We start from the raw sequence: 22,222 nt of genomic DNA on the forward strand, positions 1-22,222 counted from the left end.
CAGGAATTGAGGGATATGGGACTGATTAGGAAAGAGCAGTTGAAGCCAGATATCAGCTATGATCAACCTGAATAGTGGAACAGGTTCAATAGACGACATGGACTACACTTGCTCTTTATTATTAGGGTCAGTATGTAGGCCTAGTTAAATTGCTCTTGCAGAGTGGCTGTAGACTTGACATGCCTCTTTCTGTGCTGCAATCATTCTATGATTCTATAAACATTTGAAAAACTACAGGGCCTTTACAGACCATTAACAAATTTCAAATTACTTTGACAAAGACAACTTCTATATAAAATATACAAATTTTGTACACGGATAATTTTATACTAAGCTAACCCACATATGTATGGTTTACACACAAAATCCATGTTGTTTGTAAGCTTTATTCATTCTCATTTTTATTTCACAATGCATTCCCCAAAGGCCTGAGCCCAATTCATTTACAATGTAATGTCCACTCTCAGATGTGCGCAAACAATGTTTGAAATTTCCAAGTTACATTTATTCATAGCATTAGATACAGTCCACAAATAATCAAAAGTACAGTTAAAATTTTGCTATAGATGTGCTCATACATTTCTGGCTAAACAGATGAAAATCTGATGAATTGAACATTTATGCTGAGATTTTATGGCATATATATCTTAGTGTATGGTTCAGTGCTGTGGATCCATCTTTAAAATTCAGTTCCCTCTGAAATAACAAGCACTGTGGAGCTGCTCAAGTCAACTCGCTAGCTTAGTGAAACACTAACTGGGTAATTGTTAAAACAGTAAAATCTTAATACAGCGACAGGTTTTAGTCAGAAAAGCAAGACCTCAAATTTCACTACAATGGAACAGTAAATATTTTGATCACATGGAGTTAGAAATTTGCACCAACCTCACAGCGTAGATCCTACAAACAGTGTGCAAACTGGGGAGGGGGCAGGGAATACCAAAAGCTCCAACTGCACCATGATTTGTTTTCACATAATAAGACACTACCCCGACACGTGCAATGTACAGTTTCTCAAATCTTTAATACAAACCAGTGTTCTCTGTACCAAATGACATAAATAAACTGAATTCAAACTTCCTACATGTTAGCATATGATATAATGTAATACGAAATAGACTACAGTTAAACACTTTGTTACTACCAAAATGGAAAAGACTTGCAAATTACACTGCAGTTCCAAGGCTATTTTGTTCTTTCCAATCCTCCCTGTGATAATCCAAGTCACAGCCCAGCAGAAAACATGCTATGAAGCACAGGACAAGCTCCATTACTCAGTCTTCTTCTTTAGTCCAGGAATTTTCGTTTGAATCCTAGAATGAGAAGATACAAATTGATATACAATTCACAAATTTGTCATATTACACATTTAAAACATTATATACTTTTACTAGTCTATATCATTTCATTAGCCAGTTTCACAATTTTAAAGGTAATTGCATATACATTCTGTAGTAGGCAGTAACTATAGCACAGCAGTGAAGTAAAATTTTATGACAAAACATTAACATTTAGTCAAAGATTACACACAATAGATGCACTTAGGAATGGCTTTAATGGTTTTTCTCATGCATAAATGGAAAAAAATTAAAAATAAAAGTTGTAATTGTTTAAAACTGTGGGCATTTTGGAATTAAGTCTGATCACTGAAAGCCTGGAGTATAGAAATCAGGATAACGTTTTGAATTCCATGCAGGTAATATGAACCTTTTGCAATACTCTTAATAAGGCATCAGGGCTAGTAGTCATGCCACTGGACTAGTAATCCAGAATTCAGGTTAATATTACGGGGACGTGGGTTCAAATCCCACAATGGCAGATGTTGAAATTTTAAAATCAGCAAAAGCTGTCCTAATGTATACCATGCTAACAACTGTCAGTGTCATAAATCACCAACATCCTTTACAAAAGGATTGCAGCCATCCTAGTCTGATTTGGCCTACATGTGACTCCAAACTCTCAAAAATATGGTCAATTCTTAACTGCCCCATCTAAACAATTATGGATGGGCAATAAATGCTGGCCTCGCCAAAGAGGTCCTCATCCATAAATGAATACATTTCAAATTTCTTAGTGCCCACAAAAACATCAAACTGAAAATGCTACGACCTAGTTAAACTACAAAACTAGTTAAAATGAAGCTATATGGTTGCCTTGGTAGGCTAAGAGAAATCACACATCAAAAAACCACAAACAGCCTGACTTCATATCTCTCCATAAAATATAAAATTTAAAAATTAATAATTGGCATGATAGGCCAGGAACAAACCAATAAGTCTTAAAGAATGGCTCAAGAAACTATATGGAGTAAGGATGACAGAACCAGAGGAGAGTATCAATCCTAATTAATTAGGCTAAATTTACAAATAATATTCAAGCAGTCAACTCTATAACATGCCTCAAACAAATGGTAGTCAATAGCATCAGTGGGTACATGAAACTGAAACAATTTATTTCCTAATCTGATAGAAGCTTTAACATATGATCTGGCACTCAGCGTTTGCTGGGCCCAATTCATTCTTATCTACCTGCAACAGCAAAGTAAACTTACCAAATTCACTATAGCTGCTGACCAGAAAGTCATTTTTCTATGTGACACCAGCAAAGCATTACAGAAATTTACAAAGACCAACACAAATTAACTCAAGGAATTTTGGGAAAACGTCCAGTGAGCAATGCAATTAATTCAACATGACAAACATTACAAACCAAAGGACAATCAATGCCATTAATTAAAACAGTAACTTTCTTTTAAAAGGAAGAATGAGCAGAACTCTAAACCGCTTACGAACTGGTCTAAGTCAATCTAAACAAAAACAGATAAGAACTTCAATAAATAAGATGCTAATTTCTTTCATGGTGTAACAAACCAGTGATATTCCAAATCAAGCTGTGCACACAAATGAAGAATGCTTTAAAAAAAAAGTTGTCAGCGTAGAAAAATTATGAACACAGCAAGGGCATAGGAACCACACCATGAATTTTAAAATTTGCAAGCCTAGTAACTGTATAGCTCAACATCAATACCATATATCTCAAATAGAAAGAAAGTTCTGGAATTGATTTTCTTTCCAGAATTATTTCAAGTAATTTCCAACACCTGGTATATTGACATCTTTTAGAATTAAGCAAGGCACACAGTAAGAAACTAAGTTATGGAATTGTTAACATGCCAAAATACAATTTTATTTACAGTTTAGCTAACATCAAAATCTGAGAAATGGTGTTTACTAATTTCCCTTAGGAACATGACCAAACTTTAAGGTTGACTGCAAAAATGCAGAAGTATTTTCTAGTGTTCAAGGACAATGTAGCATCACAGCTTTATAAATTGCATAGGCATGTCAGCTAAATTCAAGTTAAAAACATGCATCATAAATTGAGACACAAACTTCCACTTGCAATAAAATGTTACACTGCATAGTTACCATGTTTAAAACATGTCACAATTTTTTGGATACTTACTTAGCAGTAATATCTCTAATCTGCTTACTTGCTATCCCTATGTAATGATCAATTTGAGCCTAAAGAAATAAAAAAGACAGTTAAAGGGGCATTCATATATTTAAGATCATTCTAGTAGAGGCCTCACATTAAATAGCTCCAGCAAATCCCAGCCTTCCTCAAGACCAGCAATACATGATAATGATGGAAATTATGGACCATTTTAATGTTAGAGGCCTGGGGGGGGAAAAGGAGTCAGTCATTCATGTGCAAGAACTAGCCATAAAAAGCTTTCTTGTATGTAAATGAGTGCAGATATTGCAACAACCTGATTAAATTGAATTGTAGAACTGCTTCTTGTATTTGGGGCAAAACAATTCCCTCAGAATTCAAAGTTCACAACCATTAATTTGGAAGACCGGAGAAAAGTTTTAGCTCCAGTCTCATCTTCACAGTTTATCAATGGAAACATCCATCAATAGTGACCAGGAGTATGCTGGGAAAATGGTGCAAGAGTTCTCAGAAGTCATTTAGGTTACAAAGTAGGTTTTTGTTGAAACACATTACCTGTACCACTTAATGCAATTAATTCAACATGAAAATAGAGTTGGAGACATCTCAAATGTTGCAACTTCCACTGAAAGTTCATTCCACAGACAAACCATTATGTTAACAAAAAAAAAATGCCCTTCACATCATTTTTTAAATCTCTCTCCTTTCACCTTTAAAATATGCTGCCAGTCCTGAAATCCCTACTGAGGGAAAAGACACCTGCCACTGACCTTATCTATACCCCTCATAACTTTATAAATCTCTACAGTCAACCCCCAATCTCCTATGCTCCAATGAGTTTTCCCAGCCTATCCTACCTCTCCATTACGGTGGTAATAGCACAAAACAATGAACCCCCTCTCTACTTTCCCAGCTTCATAAACCTCATTAATCATTGTATCATAAAGCTTAGGTTAATTGTGGAAACAGGGAACAAACCAGAATAAAATGCTTATCTGGGGATAAAAATCAATTTTAATGGCTAAGAATGGATTCTGCCCAGATGGCAAGAATCAAAGGTTGGCAGGCAAAACAGTATCTGAAATGATGTACTGCCTTTGGAGAGGTGTGTTTTGGGGACAGGTAAGTTTGACTCCCATGAAGTGGAAAGGTACAGCAAATAAATTCAGAGCTAAATGGATGACAAAAGAGAGAAAGATCAAGATGAATAAGAAAACATGCTCATCAAGAGAGAAACAAAGTGAAAATAAATAGTTCACAGGGGAATTAAAAATTCAGAAAACAAAAGTAGGAAAAGAGGCTGACAGCTGATACAAAAGGAATTCTAAATCTTCCAAAGGCATATAATCAAAGAAAGGGTAGCAAAAGTTCTGGGGCTGATTAAGGATCAAAAGGGGACTCATGCATTGTCTTTATCAAGGAAGATGATAGCATACTAGTCATAGTGAGAAAGGAGGCAGCTCAGATACTTGAAAAGTTTAAAATTGGAAGCTTGGGATAAGTTGTATGGATTTAAGTAATGATGTGGAGGAGCCAGTAACTGGGTGGCAGTGGTTAGCACTGCTGCCTCACAGCGCCAAAGACTGGGTTCAATTCCCACCTCAGGCGACTGACTGTGTGGAGTTTGCACGTTCTCCCAGTGTCTGTGTGGGTTTCCTCTGGGTGCTCCGGTTTCCTCCCACAATTCAAAAATGTGCAGGTCAGGTGAATTGGCCACACTAAATTGCCTGTAGTGTTTAGGTGCAGGGGTAAACATAGGGGAATGGATCTGGGTGGGTGCACTTCAGTGGGTTGGTGTGGACTTGTTGGGCTGAAGGGCCTGTTTCCACACTAAGCAATCTAATCTAAAAATAACTGGGCTGGACAAAGTTAAAAATCAGTCCAACAGGTTTATTTGGAAGCACTAGCTTTCAGAGCACTGCTCCTTTATCAAGTGGTCGTGGAGAATTAGTCTGCAAGACACAATTTGTAGCAAAAGATTGCAGTTTCATGCAACTGAAACAAAATATTGAACAAACCTAGATTGCTATTAAGTCTTTCATCTTTTAAAATGGGTTGCAGGATTTGGTTCAGTAATATGTAAATCCCAGAACTTCTTTTAAGATATCTTAAGATTTTATAACAAAAGGTGACATCTCAGCTCAGACAATGCATTAAATAACAAAGAAAATTTGCAGCCCAGGAACAGGCCCTTTGGCCCTCCAAGCCTGAGCTGATCCAAATCCACTGTCTAAACTTGTCGCCCAATTCCTAAGCATCTGTATCCCTCTACTCCCCACCTACTCATGCATCTGTCCAGACGCACCTTAAATGAATCTACCATGCCTGCCTCTACCACCTCTGTTGGCAATGCGTTGCAAACACCCACCACCCTCTGTGTAAAGTACTTGCCATGTGTATCCCCCTTGAACTTTTCACCTCTCACCTTGAAAGTGTGACCTCTTGTTATTGAATCCTTCACCCTGGGAAAAAACCATCTACCCTGTCTATTCTCTTCATGATTTTGTAGACCTCAAATCAGGTCCCCCCCCTCAATCTCCTTTTTTCTAATGAAAACAAACCTAACCTACTCAACCTTTCTTCATAGCTAACACTTCCATACCAGGCAACACCCTCGTAAACCTTTGCTGCATCCTCTCCAAAGCGTCCACATCCTTTTGGTAATGTGGTGACCAGAACTGTACACAGTATTCTAAATGCAGCCGAACCAACACGGTGTACAATTTTAACATGACCTGCCAGGTCTTATAGTCAATGCCCCGTCCGATGAAAGCAAGCATACCATATTCGTTCTTGACCATCCTTTTCACCTGTGCAGCAATTTTCAGCGTACAATGCACCTGCACTCCCAGATCTCTCTGTTCGTTACCTTTTCCCAACAGCAAGTGCCCTCTTCCAGATCATTTATGCATATCACAAATAACAGTGACCCCAGTACTAATCCCTGTGGAACACCACTGGTCACCTTTCTCCAGTTCAAGAAACTCCCTTCAAATACTACTCTCAGTATCCTGTTGCTCAACCAATTCTTATCCAACCGGCTAGAACACCCTGCACACCATGTGACTTCACTTTCTCTATTAGTTTATCATGGGGAACTTTATCAAACCCCTTATAAAATCCATGTATATGACATCAACAGCCCTTCCTTCATCTATCAACTTGATTAACTCCTCAAAGAATTCTATTAGGTTGGTAAGGCACAATCTCCCCAGCACAAAACCATGCTGCCTATCACTGATAAAGGAGGAGAAAGTGAGGTCTGCAGATGCTGGAGATCAGAGCTGAAAATGTGTTGCTGGAAAAGCGCAGCAGGTCAGGCAGCATCCAAGGAACAGGAAATTCGACGTTTCGGGCATAAGCTCGTCTTCAGGAATGCGCTTTTCCAGCAACACATTTTCAGCATTTATCACTGATAAACCCATTCTTTTTAAAATATAAATAGATCCTACCCCTCAGTACCTCCTCCAGCAACTTTCCCACCAATTTAAAGGTGAGGTTAATTTGTCTGTATCCCAATTTTGCATCAGATTAGTTCTATTTGTTATTTTTTTTCACTTTGAAGGAATGTCTATAGTGGAGATCCCCAAGGGTTGGGATCAGGACTCTTGCTAGAACCAACTAATCCCCAGACCTTATAGTCCAGGTCATAATTTCAAAGGGTGCTGATGATCAGATGTGCCAGTTCAGCCTTTTACAAACTATAGCAGTGAATGTTTGATAACAAAAACATCGGCAAGTCAACGAAGGTCCTCGTAAACAGAGCAGTCATTATCTTACTCCATTACTAAGGATGGATCTTAATCGTGCATCAGCAACACGTAACAGAAATTCCATCAGCAAATGCCTGCTCACTCATTCAGAATCAGTGGGAGGACCAAACAAATGCTGGAGTTCTACTAGATGCCATTTCCACAAGCATTCAGGCAAAATGGCCTATAAAAAAGATCAATTATGCTGGATGAAACTGTGTGGCGACAGATGATTGAAAAAAGTCTCCAAATACAGTTTCTGTTCTCAACTCTCAAATGGTATAAGGAAAGGGTACAAACATACATTGCCACATTGACATTAATGACTGGGAAGTGTATGATAACTGTTCAAAATGATAATCTGTCCATCAAGTTGGATCAGATTAAATCAATGTTTTAATGATGAGGCACAGTGGTGACAAAGGAAAGAATGCGAGCCTTGCCATTCCAGATTTTCTTACTCCTGGAATGGCTGGCCACATTTGCTCAAAGACCAATGAGCTAAGAGATTGCCTGCTCAGTTACATGAAGATCCATGGCAGGCTCATGAACCTCGAGTATACATCATCCTTGAACCAAGAACCAGCTAACTATGACAATTCCCACTCTACCAAAATGACTAGCTTAATGTGATTTTTAACTGATAAATCAAGAGAGACTAGGAGGAAGACTATGCCTTTGAGCTAGTTCTGCCATTCCGTACGATTGCGGCTGATCCTTTAACTCAACTCCATATTCCTACATTCTTTCCAGGTCCCAGGATGTATTTTAATCTCCAAAAATCTAAATCTCTTTCTTGAATAAACTCAGTGTCACTGCCTCCACAGCTTTTGTCATAGTGAATTCCATAGATTGACTACTCAAGTGAAGAAATGCTTCCACATCTGTCTTGTTGGTTCAAGTAGTCAGCATCACCTTCTAAGGACAACTATGGAAGGGCAATAAATGTGATCGTCACATCCCACAACTGAATAAGAATAATAAAAAAAGCTATCCACACAAAGTGTCAGGACATCAGTATGGCATACCAACAAATTCAATTGCCAATTCATTCTTATTGTGCAGGAGGGTGGGGAGAGGGGTGGTGGTAAAGGGAGGGAAGAGGGGGAGAGATGCACAAAATACAGCTCAAATTATCACTTACCTGGTGTCTTTCATAAACCACAGGAATGCTGAAAACTGCTACCAGACCTACAGGAAAAAAAAATGTAAAAATATTAAAAACTAAATGATTCAGAAAATATTTCTTACTCCTATAACAAAATAATCAACTCTTTCTGATTCACAGTAACTTCTGCCCTAAAAATGTAGCATAATTTAGATGCACAAACTATCCAGATAGCTTACTGAAAAGATATACCGTAAATACTTGTGGATAGGTCGAATTTTGAAGGTATTGTTTTCAAGGGGATGAAATTCATGCTTGGTATGAGTCAAAAAATGGACAAAGAGCCAGATCTTTATATAAAATAATAACAATGAAAGGAAAAAGAATTATGGCCATTATTGAATATTTATCTGTAAAATAACTGTCTCTATTCTGCCTGCTACAGTAGAATGGTACAGAAGTCCCGCCCGCACCCACGGGGATACCTTTCAAGACCTACAGTGGAGGCCCAAAACCGCAGACCCATTCACTTAAATGGGAAACCTCCCTTCCCGGCAGCCTCCTTGTCCCTGGTTCCCTATATGTTCAGGCTGCAGCAAGCCGCAGATAACTGAAACTGTGAAAAGTGACTCCGCGGTTATGGTGGTTGCCCTGTACTGTCATTCCATTACAGTCATTCTAAAAACCTGCAGCAAAGCACGACGACTGGTGGACTAGAAGACCCAGAACAGAGCACTACGACCAGCAGACTTGAAAGCCAGAGCTGAGCACAACTGGCAGGCACATTGACTTAAATGTTGATCTGCAAGTGTGAAGAACTAGGGTCAACTTATACATGAGATATATGGAAAATACAAGGTTTTGGGGACAAAATACACGAGTATGTATATATTAGAATAAAAATTTAGAGAGGATTCCCCTGTTCAATTTAGACTTTAGAAAAGAAATGGAATATTAGCCAAGAAAGTGAGAACATAAGCCTCAATTCAGACACATTGGCAACAATCTTGAGAGTGCCCAATTTAAAATATCACAATAGTCCCTTGCATTCGATGGGTTGCATTTCAGGATATTAAAGGAAGCAGCTACAGGAACTGTGGATGCACTGGCAGCAAGTTTCCAAGAATCCTAAGATTCTGGAGAAGTCCCAGAGGATTGGAAAACTGCCAATGTAACAGCTTTATTCAAAACGGGAAATAAACAAGAAATAATCAACTGTAGGTCGGTTTGATTAACATCTGTCCTTGAGACTATAATCGTAATATAATCAGACAAAGTCAGCACGGCTTCATGAAGGGGTAATCATGCCTAACAAAATTTATTACAACTCTTGCGGAGATAACAAGCAGGATACAGAAGAACCCACTGATGTAAAATTTTGATTTCGAAAGCATTTGATAAGGTACTGTACACAAGATTACTTAAGATAGAGTCTATGGTGTTCGGAGTAGTGTATTAGCATGGATAGACAATTGGCAACAGTAGAAGAGAGTTGGAATAAGGGGCCATTTTCAGAATGGCAACCTATAAGCAGTGAGATCAATGCTAGGGCCACAATCATTTATAATACACATATTAATGACTTGGTTGTGGGAAATAAATACATTATTGCCAAGTTTTCAGATGACAAAAGTGAAGGCAAGTAAATGAGGTTGATAATCTGCAGAAAATAAAAGACAGATTGAGTGACTGGACAAAGATTTGACAAGATATAACAATGTGGAAAAACGTGACATTGTGCACTTTGCTAGGAAGCGTAGAAGAGCCGAATATTATTTAAACAGGTGACGTTTGCAGAAATCTGCAGGAGGATTTGGAGGTATATATACACACACACACACACACACACACACACATCACAAAAAGCTAGCATACATTTTCAGCAGATAATAGGAAAACGTAGTGTTGGTATTTATTTCAAGGTGAATGGAAAATAAAAATTGAAAAGTCTTGCTAAAACAATACAAGCTACTAGTTGGACCACATCTAGAATATTGTGAACAGGTTCAGTCCCTTACTCATGGCAAGATACTAGCATTGGAGGCAGGTCAGAGAAACTTCACTAGGTTGATCCCAGGCATAAAAGGATTTTGTTACAAAGTAAGATTGTACAGAGTTTAGAAGAATATGGGGCGATCATATTGAAACACACGACAACCGATGCTGACAGAGTTTCTCCAGAACTTGGAGTGCTTATTTCAGACCTCCAGCATCTGCAGTATTTTGTTTTTAAAGATTCTTAGGAGCCTTGACAGGGCTGATGTTAAGAAGTTGTTTTGCCTTGTAGGAGAGTCTAGGACTGGACAACATAAGTGAACTATCTAGTTAGAACAGTGGTGAGGAGAAATCTGTGGAATTTTTATCACAGAGGCCATCTCATTCAAAGATGAGATAGACTTTTAATCAGGAAGTGAATCAAGCATTATGAGCCAAGTTAGGAAAGTGGAGTTGAGGAATATAAAAATCAGCCATGATCTCACTGAACGATGGAACAAATACCCTACTTTTGCTTCTACATCTTCTGAACAGTAACTGTATGCTTTCAATCTGATGCTATATTTAACTTGTTTAGCCACAGACTGCAGCCGTGAAGAATTTTACCTTGAATCCCATTATCTTCAAATTAAGGCCACACTCACTCAAAGGTAGCCATGATTTCAAGAGCAGTCAGTCAGTCTCAATCCTTATTTCACTGAAATTTTTAGACCGAGTTTCAAGTCTCACCTGTTCAGAGGTGTGCCAATAACATCTCTGAACAGGTCGATTAGAAAAGCTTTCTTTAAAAAAAAGAAAATTACATCTTGAATTATCTCTTTAACTCAAGGTACAACTGAAGAATGAAATGAGTCTGATCTGCTATGAGCTCTGTTGGACAATCAACTTGCCTAGCTTGGGTACCATGGAGACTGGGGCCCAGTTTTGAGACTTACTGGCTCAAGTTGCAAAAAGTGCTCACATTGAAGACAAAGGAAGGAGCAACTGGAATGGACTGTCATTTTTTTTTGTTAAGGAGTGACTGCATAGAGACAAAGGTGGCTGCTGGTACAGAGAGAAGGCTGCAGATGCAATGTTAATTTATACTGAGTTTAATCAATATTAAGGTTTAGTTTGGTGCCCTAAAAGTCTTAAACTTGAAACTTTATCAAGCAATCCCTTAAGCTGATCATTTAGCATTCAAATATATTTTAAGAAATAATTGCTCTCTATGGATATGTCACTTCTATAAATTTGAAATCATCCAAGTCTCTGCCGCCTTTGCCTTTACACGTGCCAAATTTCATTAAACCATCACCCTTGTGCTTACTGGTCTACATGGGCTTCTGGTGAAGCAATGCTTCGATTTTAAAATTCTTAGCTTTGATTCAAAATTCCTCCATTGCCTTGACCCTTCCTATCTTTGCACTTTCACTCCACACCCTTCAAAGATTTAAACTCACCTACTTGTGACTTTGAGCATTGATTTTAATTACACAACCACTGGTAGTCATGCCTTTGCCTCCGCCCACTCTCAGCTCTTGCTTGTGCACCAGAGACTTCACCTCCTTTCTCCATTAAAATGCCCTCGAAATGACAACTTTTTATCAAACTTTCTGGCCATCTGCCCTTGTATATCTTCAGTGTGAAATCCCCCTCTACAGATCTCCTTGAGGCAGCTTAGATAGTTTTATTATGAAAATGCACAAAATCAGGTTGTTATCAAAATATTGCATTTTTAAATTATTTCACCTTCCATTCTGGGAGCATTCTTCAAAGTCAGCTTCAATACCCAAATGACCATATCTTGAGATTTCAGCAGGATGTTAAGAATGCATCTTTGAAAGGAGATATGCATGACTAACTAAACAAAATACTTAGATGTGTGGCTCAAGCAGATGCAACCCAGACCTACAGAGCAAGCTCTCAGTAAATAAATGGAATAGAACTGAGTCAATCGCCAGCCATGTATTTTTAACATACATGTACCCATCATGTAAGCATTTCAAAAAACAGAAGCTATAAGTTATTGCAAATAAGAGGAATATAAATTGCAATCAACGTCTTTATTTGCACTTACCTATTATCAGCAGGGACAGTCCATTAAACAAGGCACCAACATAAGTGAGCAGCCACATCAGCGCTGAAAACTAATAAAAGGAACATGAATTTAAATACAACTCAAAGCATGCATTTTGAATTGCACTGAGCAACATTTATAGAAGACTTTTTTAAAAATGAATAAGTCCCCCAAAAACACCAAATTAGTTGTCTAATCCATAAAAGTAAAACCAAGAAGAACTATTTCAGGCAAGCCCTCAACTAGCTACTAACAACAGAGGAAAGAATTCAAGATTATAACCATTGTCTTGGTAAACAAAAGAACACAAAGTATCAAATTGAGCTCAAGAGGGTAAATTGAAAACTGATCGTAAATTGGGTAAAAATTACATTCCATAATGCCAATCTGATCTAAACAGAAGACTTCCACACTTAGCAGGAATAATGATTTACCCCGGATGTAGCATATTGGGACAATCCTTTAAGATTAAACATAGTAAATACTAGTACAAAAGGCTTTTTTCAGTGAGAACAGCCTTCAATTTAACTATGTGCTAAAGGTAGTAAATTACTTAAACCTTAAAAGCAGATAGGCACAAGGAATTTTAAAAGATTTGACATAACAGATTTGTCAAAGTTGACCTGTTTGTACTTATCCAAAACAGCCAACAGGCATAATAAATTAAAATTGTAACAAAGATGAGACAAAGAACAGAGTAATAATTGAAAAAGGTCACTATTGCCAGATAATAAAAGCTGTCACGAAATAATCAGATTTAAAAATAATTAATTCCTTCAGTATTAGGTCAGTTTTAAGCACTCAGGATCTGAAATTTCACTTCAGATCAATCTCAGAAGAATAGGAACTGGCATGGTCCAGCCTTTCCAATAGACATTCCCAACCTCGTCTGCCTCCTTTCAGCATAAAATGCCTCACTTCAAACTTTGACAATAATAAGAAATCTAGATGCTATTTTAAAGCAGCTGCATCATGCTGCCACTGTGCTTACTTTCCTAATTTTTATATCCCTAAGCCAATTTACACATGGCTTCGGCAGTAATCCGGAGATTATGACCCTCAAGGACCTGTTCCTTAGTTTTGTTCCTAGTGCTCAATAATCTCCAAAACAGATCCTCCTTCCCAGCCTTGCTTATGCTGTTTGTACCAACGTGGACTACAACAACTGAATCCTCGCCCCTGTTTCTCCAATATCCTTTCAAGCCAGTCAGATATCCTGCATCCTGGCACCGTGCAGGCAACACACCATGCAGGACTCCCGATCCGGCTTGCAAACGATACTATCTTCCTAACTATAGAATTCCGTATAACTACCACTTGTTTTATTGCTCACCCCCCAAATGGCCTTATGCACCATGGTGCCGTGGTCAGCTGGCTCATCCTCCCTGCACCCCTTTCCCTCATCCACACTCTGAGCAAACAGCTCATATCTGCTAGATAAAGTCTAAAGCTGAGGTTCCTCCATTCCTGAACTTAGGATCCCCTTACCTGCCTTCATACTCTTCATTTAGAAATAGCAAGGCATCTCGATAGAACTTGTCTCATTGGGCAGATAAAGCATGAGTTCAAGCTTAACAAATCTTTAAGAACTCTACAATGACATTACAAGCAATGTGGACAAGGACCCAGTGCATGTGGTGTACTTAGATTTCCAAAAGACCTTCAACAAGGTGCCGCACAAGAGGCTGCTGCATAAGATAAAGATGCCTGGCATTATGGGTAAAGTATTAGCATGGTTGGATGATTGGTTGCCTAACAGGAAGCAAAGAGTGGGGATAAAGGAGTGTTATTCTGGCTGGCAAACAATGACTAGTGGTGTGCCTCAGGGATCGATGTTGGGACTGCAATTACTCACAACTTAGATAAATGATTTGGAGTTGGGGGGCTCACTGCAGTGTGTCAAAGTTTGCAGATGAGTCGAAGATGATAGCAGAGCAAACTGTGCAGAGGAACACATACTTTCAGTGAGTGGGCAAAGATCTGGCAAATGGAATACAATGTTAATAAAGGTGAAGTCATCCATTTTGGTTGGAGTAACATTAAAAAGGATCATCACGTGAATGGTAAAAAGTTGCAGCATGCTGCTAAGCAGAGGGACCTGGGGATCCTTGTGCATGAATCATGAAGGTCGGTCCGCAGATACAAGTAAATAGGAAGGCAAATTGTATTTTGTCCTTCATTGCTAAAGGGATTGCGTTTAAAAGCACAGAGGTAATGGTGCAACTATACAAGGTGCTAGTGAGGCCACCTCTGGAGTACTGTGTGCAGTTTTGGTCTCCTTACTTGAGAAAGGATGTACAGGCACTGGACAGGGTGCAGAGGAGGTTCACTAGGTGGATTCTGATGTTGAGGGGGTTGGGTTATAAGGACAGACTGAGTAGATTGGGATTATGGTCAATGGAATTCAAAAGAATGAGGAGGGATCTTATAGAAACATATACAATTATGAAGGGAATAGATAAGATAGAAGTAGAAAGGATGTTTCCACTGGCAGGTGAAACTAGGACAAGAGGGCATTGCCTCAAGATTAGAGGGAGCAAATTTAGGACTAAATTGAGAAGGAACTTCTTCACCCAGAGGGTTGTAAATCTATGGAATTCCCTGCCCAGTGAAGTAGTTAACGCTACTTCAGTAAACGTTTTAAAGCTAAGACAGACATCTTTTTGTACAATAAAGGAATTAAGGGATACGGTGAGAGCATGGATAAGTGGAACTGAGTCCATGAAAGGTCAGCTATGATCTTATTGAATGGCAGACGAGGCTCGAAGGGCCGATTGGCCTATACTTGCTCCTAGTTCTTAGGTTCTTATCAAGACACTATTAAGAATCCAAAGCAAATCACAACAGAGTATATCAGTTGCTTTTAAAATGACTTGGGTTTACAAGAACACACATATGAACACATACAAAACCTATGCATCAATGTCAGAATTGGTTGGGGAAAATGCATCAATGCCCCAGCAGCAGCAGCATTTTAAACCTCAACTCTCAATACTTCAAATCTCATCAGCAATTTTCAACTAATGCAAATGAAAAGCATCAATTCCTTATTAGTCCAAAACATGGAGTAGACTACTCCCTAACAGTAGGAGTTGAACATATGTGGTGACATATCTGCCAAATAATTGGAATGAATTGCAATTAAATCTTTACAGAATGCTAATTCCAGAATCATTCCATTATGAATACATGTAAAATAGGTTTAAATTTTACATAAGAGTTAATAGTTAAAATCAATTTCAGTATACTTAATTGTATAAATTTAAAAAATTAAAACTGCCAATTATGGATTTTAAACTAATTTACTCCTGAGAATACCAGCTCAGTTTTTACGATATAATAGAATTACATCTTTGTTAGAGTTCTTGATTCCTATTATGGCATCAATCTTCCAAATATTTAAATCAGGTCAATTATTACAAAATCATATCTGCTGCCCTAGACAAATGAGCTTTGAAACATTAGTGCAACAAGTTGTCCAACGTTTTGCCTGCGAATACTATCTGCTAGAACGTAACCACAGATCAGACAATTAGCATGCTTCTCTAACTACGTTCAAACAAGCTTGGATCTCCCACTTAACAAATCAGACCAAATTAGCTTCACTCCAATTTTGATAACAGTCGGAATCCCTTCAAATCCTCAAAGCATTCAAACAAAAAACTGCAAAAACTGATATCATAGCCTTAGAGCTCCCTTTTTTGACAATTACATCCTGTTACTCAGCTAATCCATTAGTTTCTACATTTACTTTAGATTTTATCATTAAGACATTTAACATCAATTTTATAAAACAATTATGAAACATCTGACATTAATGATTTGCTAAAATTTTATTGTTAACTGGCTAATCAATATAAAGTTGAATATTCAGTATTGCTGAAAAAGGGCACAGTGTGTCAAAGCTTTTTATCTAGCACTCATCTGGACAATTTGTAAGGAAAACCAAAGCTATTTAGGACTAAATTGAGAAGGAACTTCTTCACCCAGAGGGTTGTAAATCTATGGAATTCCCTGCCCAGTGAAGTAGTTAACGCTACTTCAGTAAACGTTTTTAAAGCTAAGACAGCCACCTTTTTGTACAATAAAGGAATTAAGGATACGGTGAGAGCACGGATAAGTGGAACTGAGTCCATGAAAGGTCAGCTATGATCTTATTGAATGGCAGACCAGGCTCGAAGGGTCAGATGGGAAAACAACATTGATGTGGTATGACAGCAAAATGGCAACTTGTTCAGTGGACTACAATTGGGAGAGTTGTTGCCCTGAAGAATGCACCTGTTAATGACAAATAGTTAGCTGCCAAGAGTTGCTTGATTTTAAACAAAGCAGATGGACTTGAGATATTAAAGGGTTAATTTGCTGACATATAAGAAATTGGATGTCCCAGAAGGGGGTTTGTGTCTTACAGGCAGGATGTGACAATCTAATCATACTCTGCAAATGCTACAATTCAAGGAGTAACCTAATCACGCACTGTTTTGAGAAATAATTTAATCATACACTGTTTTGAGGGATGTTCTGATCATACATTGCTTTTGGGTGACATGTGACTATGGGGGAGTTTAAAAATGTGTTGCTGGAAAAGCACAGGTCTGGCAGCATCCAAGGAACAGGAAAATCGACGTTTCGGGCATAAGCCCTTCTTCAGGAATCCCTTCTTCAGGCTTATGCCCGAAACGTCGATTCTCCTGTTCCTTGGATACTGCCTGACCTGCTGCGCTTTTCCAGCAACACATTTTTAAGCTCTGATCTTCAGCATCTGCAGTCCTCACTTTCTCCTACTATGGGGGAGTGTCTTGCATGCATGACTGACTGATGTAAGACCCTGTATAAAGGGAGGATGATTCCCTTGTTCAGATAGCAAAGAGTGTTGTCAAATGAGGCTATGCTTACAGAGTGTAAGTGATTCTCTAGAAGCTGGTACTTGCTAAAATAACTCCTGGCAGTTCACAGAAATTGCCGCACTGCAGTTGCATCAAGCACACAAGAATCTCAAGAAGGGAATCTTACAGACTGACTTGTCAAAATACTGACCTGAGAAATGAATCAATGTCTTATCTATTTTGTTGCACTGAAACAGGTACACAATGTACATGTTCTGTGTAAAGAATCAAGCCCTAGGCATTATATGCCAATTCCAGTACAGGTATGTCATGCCGCAAGCCAGACTGAATCCTAAATTCAATGTCATGCTCTGCACATCCAGAAAATGATTTCATATTAAAACAATGAAAATATTATATATTTAGCAAGTGTGCAATTGCAGAATCCGTTCTGCTATTGTCCAGTGTTGAATCTCTGCAAAGGTAGAATGGTTCAGTATGCACAATACTTTGCTTGCTGCAAACAGCCAAAGGAATAAGGTATTTGATACGCTCAAACAGCCTTTGGAGATGTATAACCTACATCATACTGGCACAAAAATTCATACAAGACTTACATATCATTTGTATCATACATATCATACATACACATTTGAAATTGCTGGCCTATTCACTAATGTACCACTCAAGGAAGCCATAGATGTTTGTACTGCAGCAGAGTGGCAATTATGGTCCTCACTGATGGCACTTCTGGACAAGTCAGATTGCAGAATGAAACACTGCTAGATAGATCATTATCTTTAATTTTTTTTGGTTTAGTTAGTTAGTGTGACACTTAGTCACTGAAATGGTCACAAGGCTGCAGATATTCTTTCAAAACAGATATTTATCACACAAAAGGAAGCAAACCAACCAACCAAGCTCTAGATACACACTTAGAGCTTAAATAAAATTAAAACTAAAAATTTAAATACTTTATTTAGAACAAAAGATCAATACAGCACAGGAATAGGCCCTTTGGCCCTCCAGACCTGAGCTGACACATTTTGCCCTTCTATACTAAAACTGTCTTCACTTATGCCCAGGTGCTTCTTGAATGTTGCTATTGTGTCTGCTTCCACCATCTTCTCTGGCAACATATTCCAGGCACTCGCCACCTTTTGTGGAAAAACATGTCCCATCTCTTTTAAACTTCACTACCTTCCACTTCCTTCCCCACCCCAACCCCCTCCCAACTACCCCCACACCTTGAACCTGTGACTTAGTAATTGATTCCTGCACCCTGGGAATAAGCCTCATACTTTCCACTCTATCCATGCCATTCACAATCTTATAAACTATCAGGTTACCCTTCAATCTCCTGTGTTCCAGTGAAAACAAACCCAGTCTATCCAACCTTCCTTAGCTAAAATCCCCCAATGCAGGCCACGTTCTGGCAAACATTTTCTGTAACCCTCTCTAGAGCATCCACATCCCTCTGGTAGTGTGGGAACCAGAACTGTACGCAATATTCCAAGTGTGTCCTCACTAAAAGTTCCATAAAGCTGCAGCATAATTTTCCGATCTTTACACTCAATGTCCCTTGCAATGAAGGCATGCATACCATAGACCCTTTTTTAACTAGCTCATCTACCTGCGCTGCTACCTTCAGTGGTCTGTGGAGCCTCACACCCTGATCCCTCTGCATATTAATACCCTTAAGGGCGGTGCCGTTCACTGCATAATTTCCACCTGTACTTGACCTTCCGAAATGCATCATCTCACATTTGTCCGGATTAAACTCCATCTGCCATTTTTCTGTCCACGCCTCCAACTGATTTATACCTTACTGTATCCACTGACAACCCTCCTCACTATTCACAACTCCATCCATCTTTGTATCATCTGCAAACTATATTTCCCTCAAATCATTTTTGTAGACCATGAATAGAGGTTCCAGCACCGATCCCTGTGGACACAACTCTCCGTTCCCAAAAGCATTCCTCTAACACTAGCCACTGCAGACTCGTGGCCAGAAGTATTAAACTCTGCTCTAAATTAAAGTCTCCAATTAACTTACTCTTTCCAGTTTCTCTTTATTGGACTAAGCAATAAATTTAGGATTTTTTTTGCTCCTAATTTTAACAAACATTTCTATCCCAAATTCTTCTACTTTGGAAATTTCACAAACTAATGCAATACTGGTTTCATCTGAATAGAAACAAAAACTCCAGCCAGGAACAAAACTAAACATTATTTCTGAATTCAACACAATTATTCTCAACTGAACCTAACTTTCAACTCATTTCAAAAGGAAGAGGTCATGCTTTCAAGGGGAGGTGTGGAAAATTTAAGGGGGATACATGCGGCAAGTACTTCACACAGAGGGTGGTGGATGTTTGGAACGCGTTACCAGCAGAGGTGGCAGAGGCAGGCACGGTAGATTAAGATGCGTCTGGACAGATGCAGGATAGGTGAGAAGCAGAGGGATACAAATGTTTAGGAATTGACCGACAGGTTTAGACAGTACATTTGGATCAGCTCAGGCTTGGACGGCCATAGGGCCTGTCCCTGGGATGTAAATTTTCTTTGTTCTTTGAATGGATTAATGTGTTTGTACTACTTATTGTCAACTCCAAAGGTTAAACACATTATTCCATCAACAGTCTAGGAGATTTTCCCAAGCTCTTGGTTGCAGTCACATCATCTTGGTTTACTTAGATTGCTAATTCGGAGTGAATTTGACTTTCTTCTAAAGCACATTCATATGCCCCTCTTCATCTAAAAAAATCCAAATTCCACATAACAGCAATATACTTTACATACTTTATGTAGTTAATTGGAAAAATTGCCTTACATGCCTTAATGAGCTCCATTCTGTGCTCAAATTCAACTTTAAAATGGAGCAATCAAATGGGCTCCCTTTCCTTGAAGTCAAGTGATCAGCCAGAGTTCTCTATTACCATCTGATACAATCCTATTTTCACTGGGCAATTTACACAGAGATTCCTACAGTTCCACGTGCTATCACATTGACCTTACTGGCATACTCATACTTAACGCCCAAGCTGTCTGTTCACCATGCAAGTTAATGTAGGTGCAAATGGCTACCCTGAAGATAATTATCCATTGTATGTTCTTAAAATCATGAACGGGCCTCATACCATCACTACTGGCATTAAGAAGTGCCCAGTCTACCTTAAATTAGCCTCGAAGGGCAAGGCATCTCAAATGCCTGACCAAAATGCAATAGCAATGCAAGTGGTGTTCATCACTAATCGGATGCTGCTGTCGAGTAAAAGACATTCTTCCTATCATACAAGCAAGTAATATAGTGTGTATATTTCAGTGATGGTGTGGTAAACATGCAGACCATACACCCAAAGACTGGCAAAAAGCATCAAATAACATATCACTTCGGCTGTTCACTACAAGCAAAGTACTGACAACCCAAATAACCTGTGCCTGCAAAAGTCAAGTATCCAATATTGGATAGAATTCTGCAAATGGACAACACTGGCTACATAAACCTGAGGGGGCAAAAAATTAGGCTGACAACTGGAATCGTCAGTCAAGTGATTGTCAGTCAAAGCTCAAAGTGTGGAGATACTTGCATGTAATGAAGGTATCTATGTGTGTGTATGTATTACATATTATAGTTAAATGTGGTCTTGGATTTAATAAGCTTGATAGTATGGAATTTGAATCTTGCAAAGACATTTTGTCAAAGCTTTTTGCCTGGCATTCAGTGGGCAATTCATCTAAACCAAAGTAGAGCGCAAACAGCATTAATATTTTATAAGAGAGTGCTGATTGATTGGCAACTGGACTATGGTACAGATGCTGGCCTGGAGAATAAGACAGTTAACTATCGAGCTTTATTTAAATTTGAAACAAGGCAAAATGATTCTAATTGATGAAGGGATTGCCCTGAGAATTGAACCAGAGAATGGCTGTCATCTATTTAGTCATGTTGAGAGAGGCACACAATTATGCGTGCATGAACTGGGCCTCTCTATATATATATTAGGCGCTGTACTTGAACCTGGTGGTTGCACAGCTGATAATATGAATATTACCAGAGATGATGCAGATGTGGGCTCAGTTATAGATATAAAGGATTTTAAATTTAATCCTATGGAAAGGGTGAGAAACTATTGAGGGTACAGGTGACGGGCAAGTGAAGTCAAGGATGTATACTAAACCTAAAAGCTAAGAAAAAAAGATTTATATAGTGGAGCTATGGATAATGCGAGACAGCAGGCAAAGACACAGGCAAAGGAAAGAGTGCACATGTGTATGAGTGAGTCAGTGGAATGGCAGGGGGATTTAGGAGCTAATTGGAATCTAATGGTATAAAAAACATGCTAAATGATGGAAGAGGCAAAGACAAAAGATAGATAGATAAATCTAGAATTCCCCAACAGTGGTGTGTATGAGCTCACACCATATGCACTGCAGGGTTTGAAGAAGTTAGTTTATCATTCATTTCTCCAGAGCAATTAAGAATGGGCAATAGATACTGGTCTAGCCAGTGAGGCCCAAATCCCACAAACAAAAACATTTAAGCTTTAATCAAAATAATACATTAATATTCCTCATTCGTTAAGAAAATAGTTGACAGTTTTACAGATGGTCTGTGTCTTTAGCAATTAATCAAAAAACACCTAACTATATCAGGTTAGAAATACAGCTTGTGAGAGAAACAAGTATAATTTCGTGTGATGCACATATTAAAAACAGTTTTAGCTAAAGATTCATGCAGAATCTAACCATGAACAACTCAAACTCAGCTGAGGGTAAAGGACACATCTAAAAAGGGACATGGAAATTACATACATATACTAAAACCTAAAATAAAACAAAGAACTTTTGGAGCTGGAGATCTGAAACAAAAAAAAACAAATTGCTGGAGCTCTGGCAGCACTTGTCCAGAGAAAGCAGAGTGAACATTTCAAACCCAGTGACTCTTCTGAAGAAGTTCAGCTAGGAAAATGTGGTATTTATGCTGATGACAGAGTGGGGTTGGGGGTTTGGAAATAAAGGA

The 22,222-nt window shown here is 38.6% G+C and overlaps 1 protein-coding gene across 7 annotated transcripts in view; it reads right to left on the minus strand.

The window, feature by feature from the left end:
* Window positions 1-368: 368 nt before the first annotated feature.
* The window catches only part of LOC132819769 (reticulon-4-like), a 104,728-nt gene continuing 82,874 nt past the window's right edge, over window positions 369-22,222 (minus strand). For all 7 annotated transcript variants that reach the window (XM_060831506.1, XM_060831507.1, XM_060831508.1 and 4 more), the window contains 4 exons: window positions 12,371-12,440; window positions 8,353-8,399; window positions 3,466-3,524; window positions 369-1,313 (listed from right to left, as the gene is read on the minus strand). In XM_060831506.1, the coding sequence (XP_060687489.1) occupies window positions 1,271-1,313; window positions 3,466-3,524; window positions 8,353-8,399; window positions 12,371-12,440 (219 nt within the window). In that variant the 3' untranslated portion in view covers window positions 369-1,270. The remainder of the gene's footprint in view (window positions 1,314-3,465; window positions 3,525-8,352; window positions 8,400-12,370; window positions 12,441-22,222) is intronic.

Source organism: Hemiscyllium ocellatum, chromosome 10 (genome assembly GCF_020745735.1).
Source record: "Hemiscyllium ocellatum isolate sHemOce1 chromosome 10, sHemOce1.pat.X.cur, whole genome shotgun sequence".
In the NCBI taxonomy this organism is placed as follows: Eukaryota; Metazoa; Chordata; class Chondrichthyes; order Orectolobiformes; family Hemiscylliidae; genus Hemiscyllium; species Hemiscyllium ocellatum.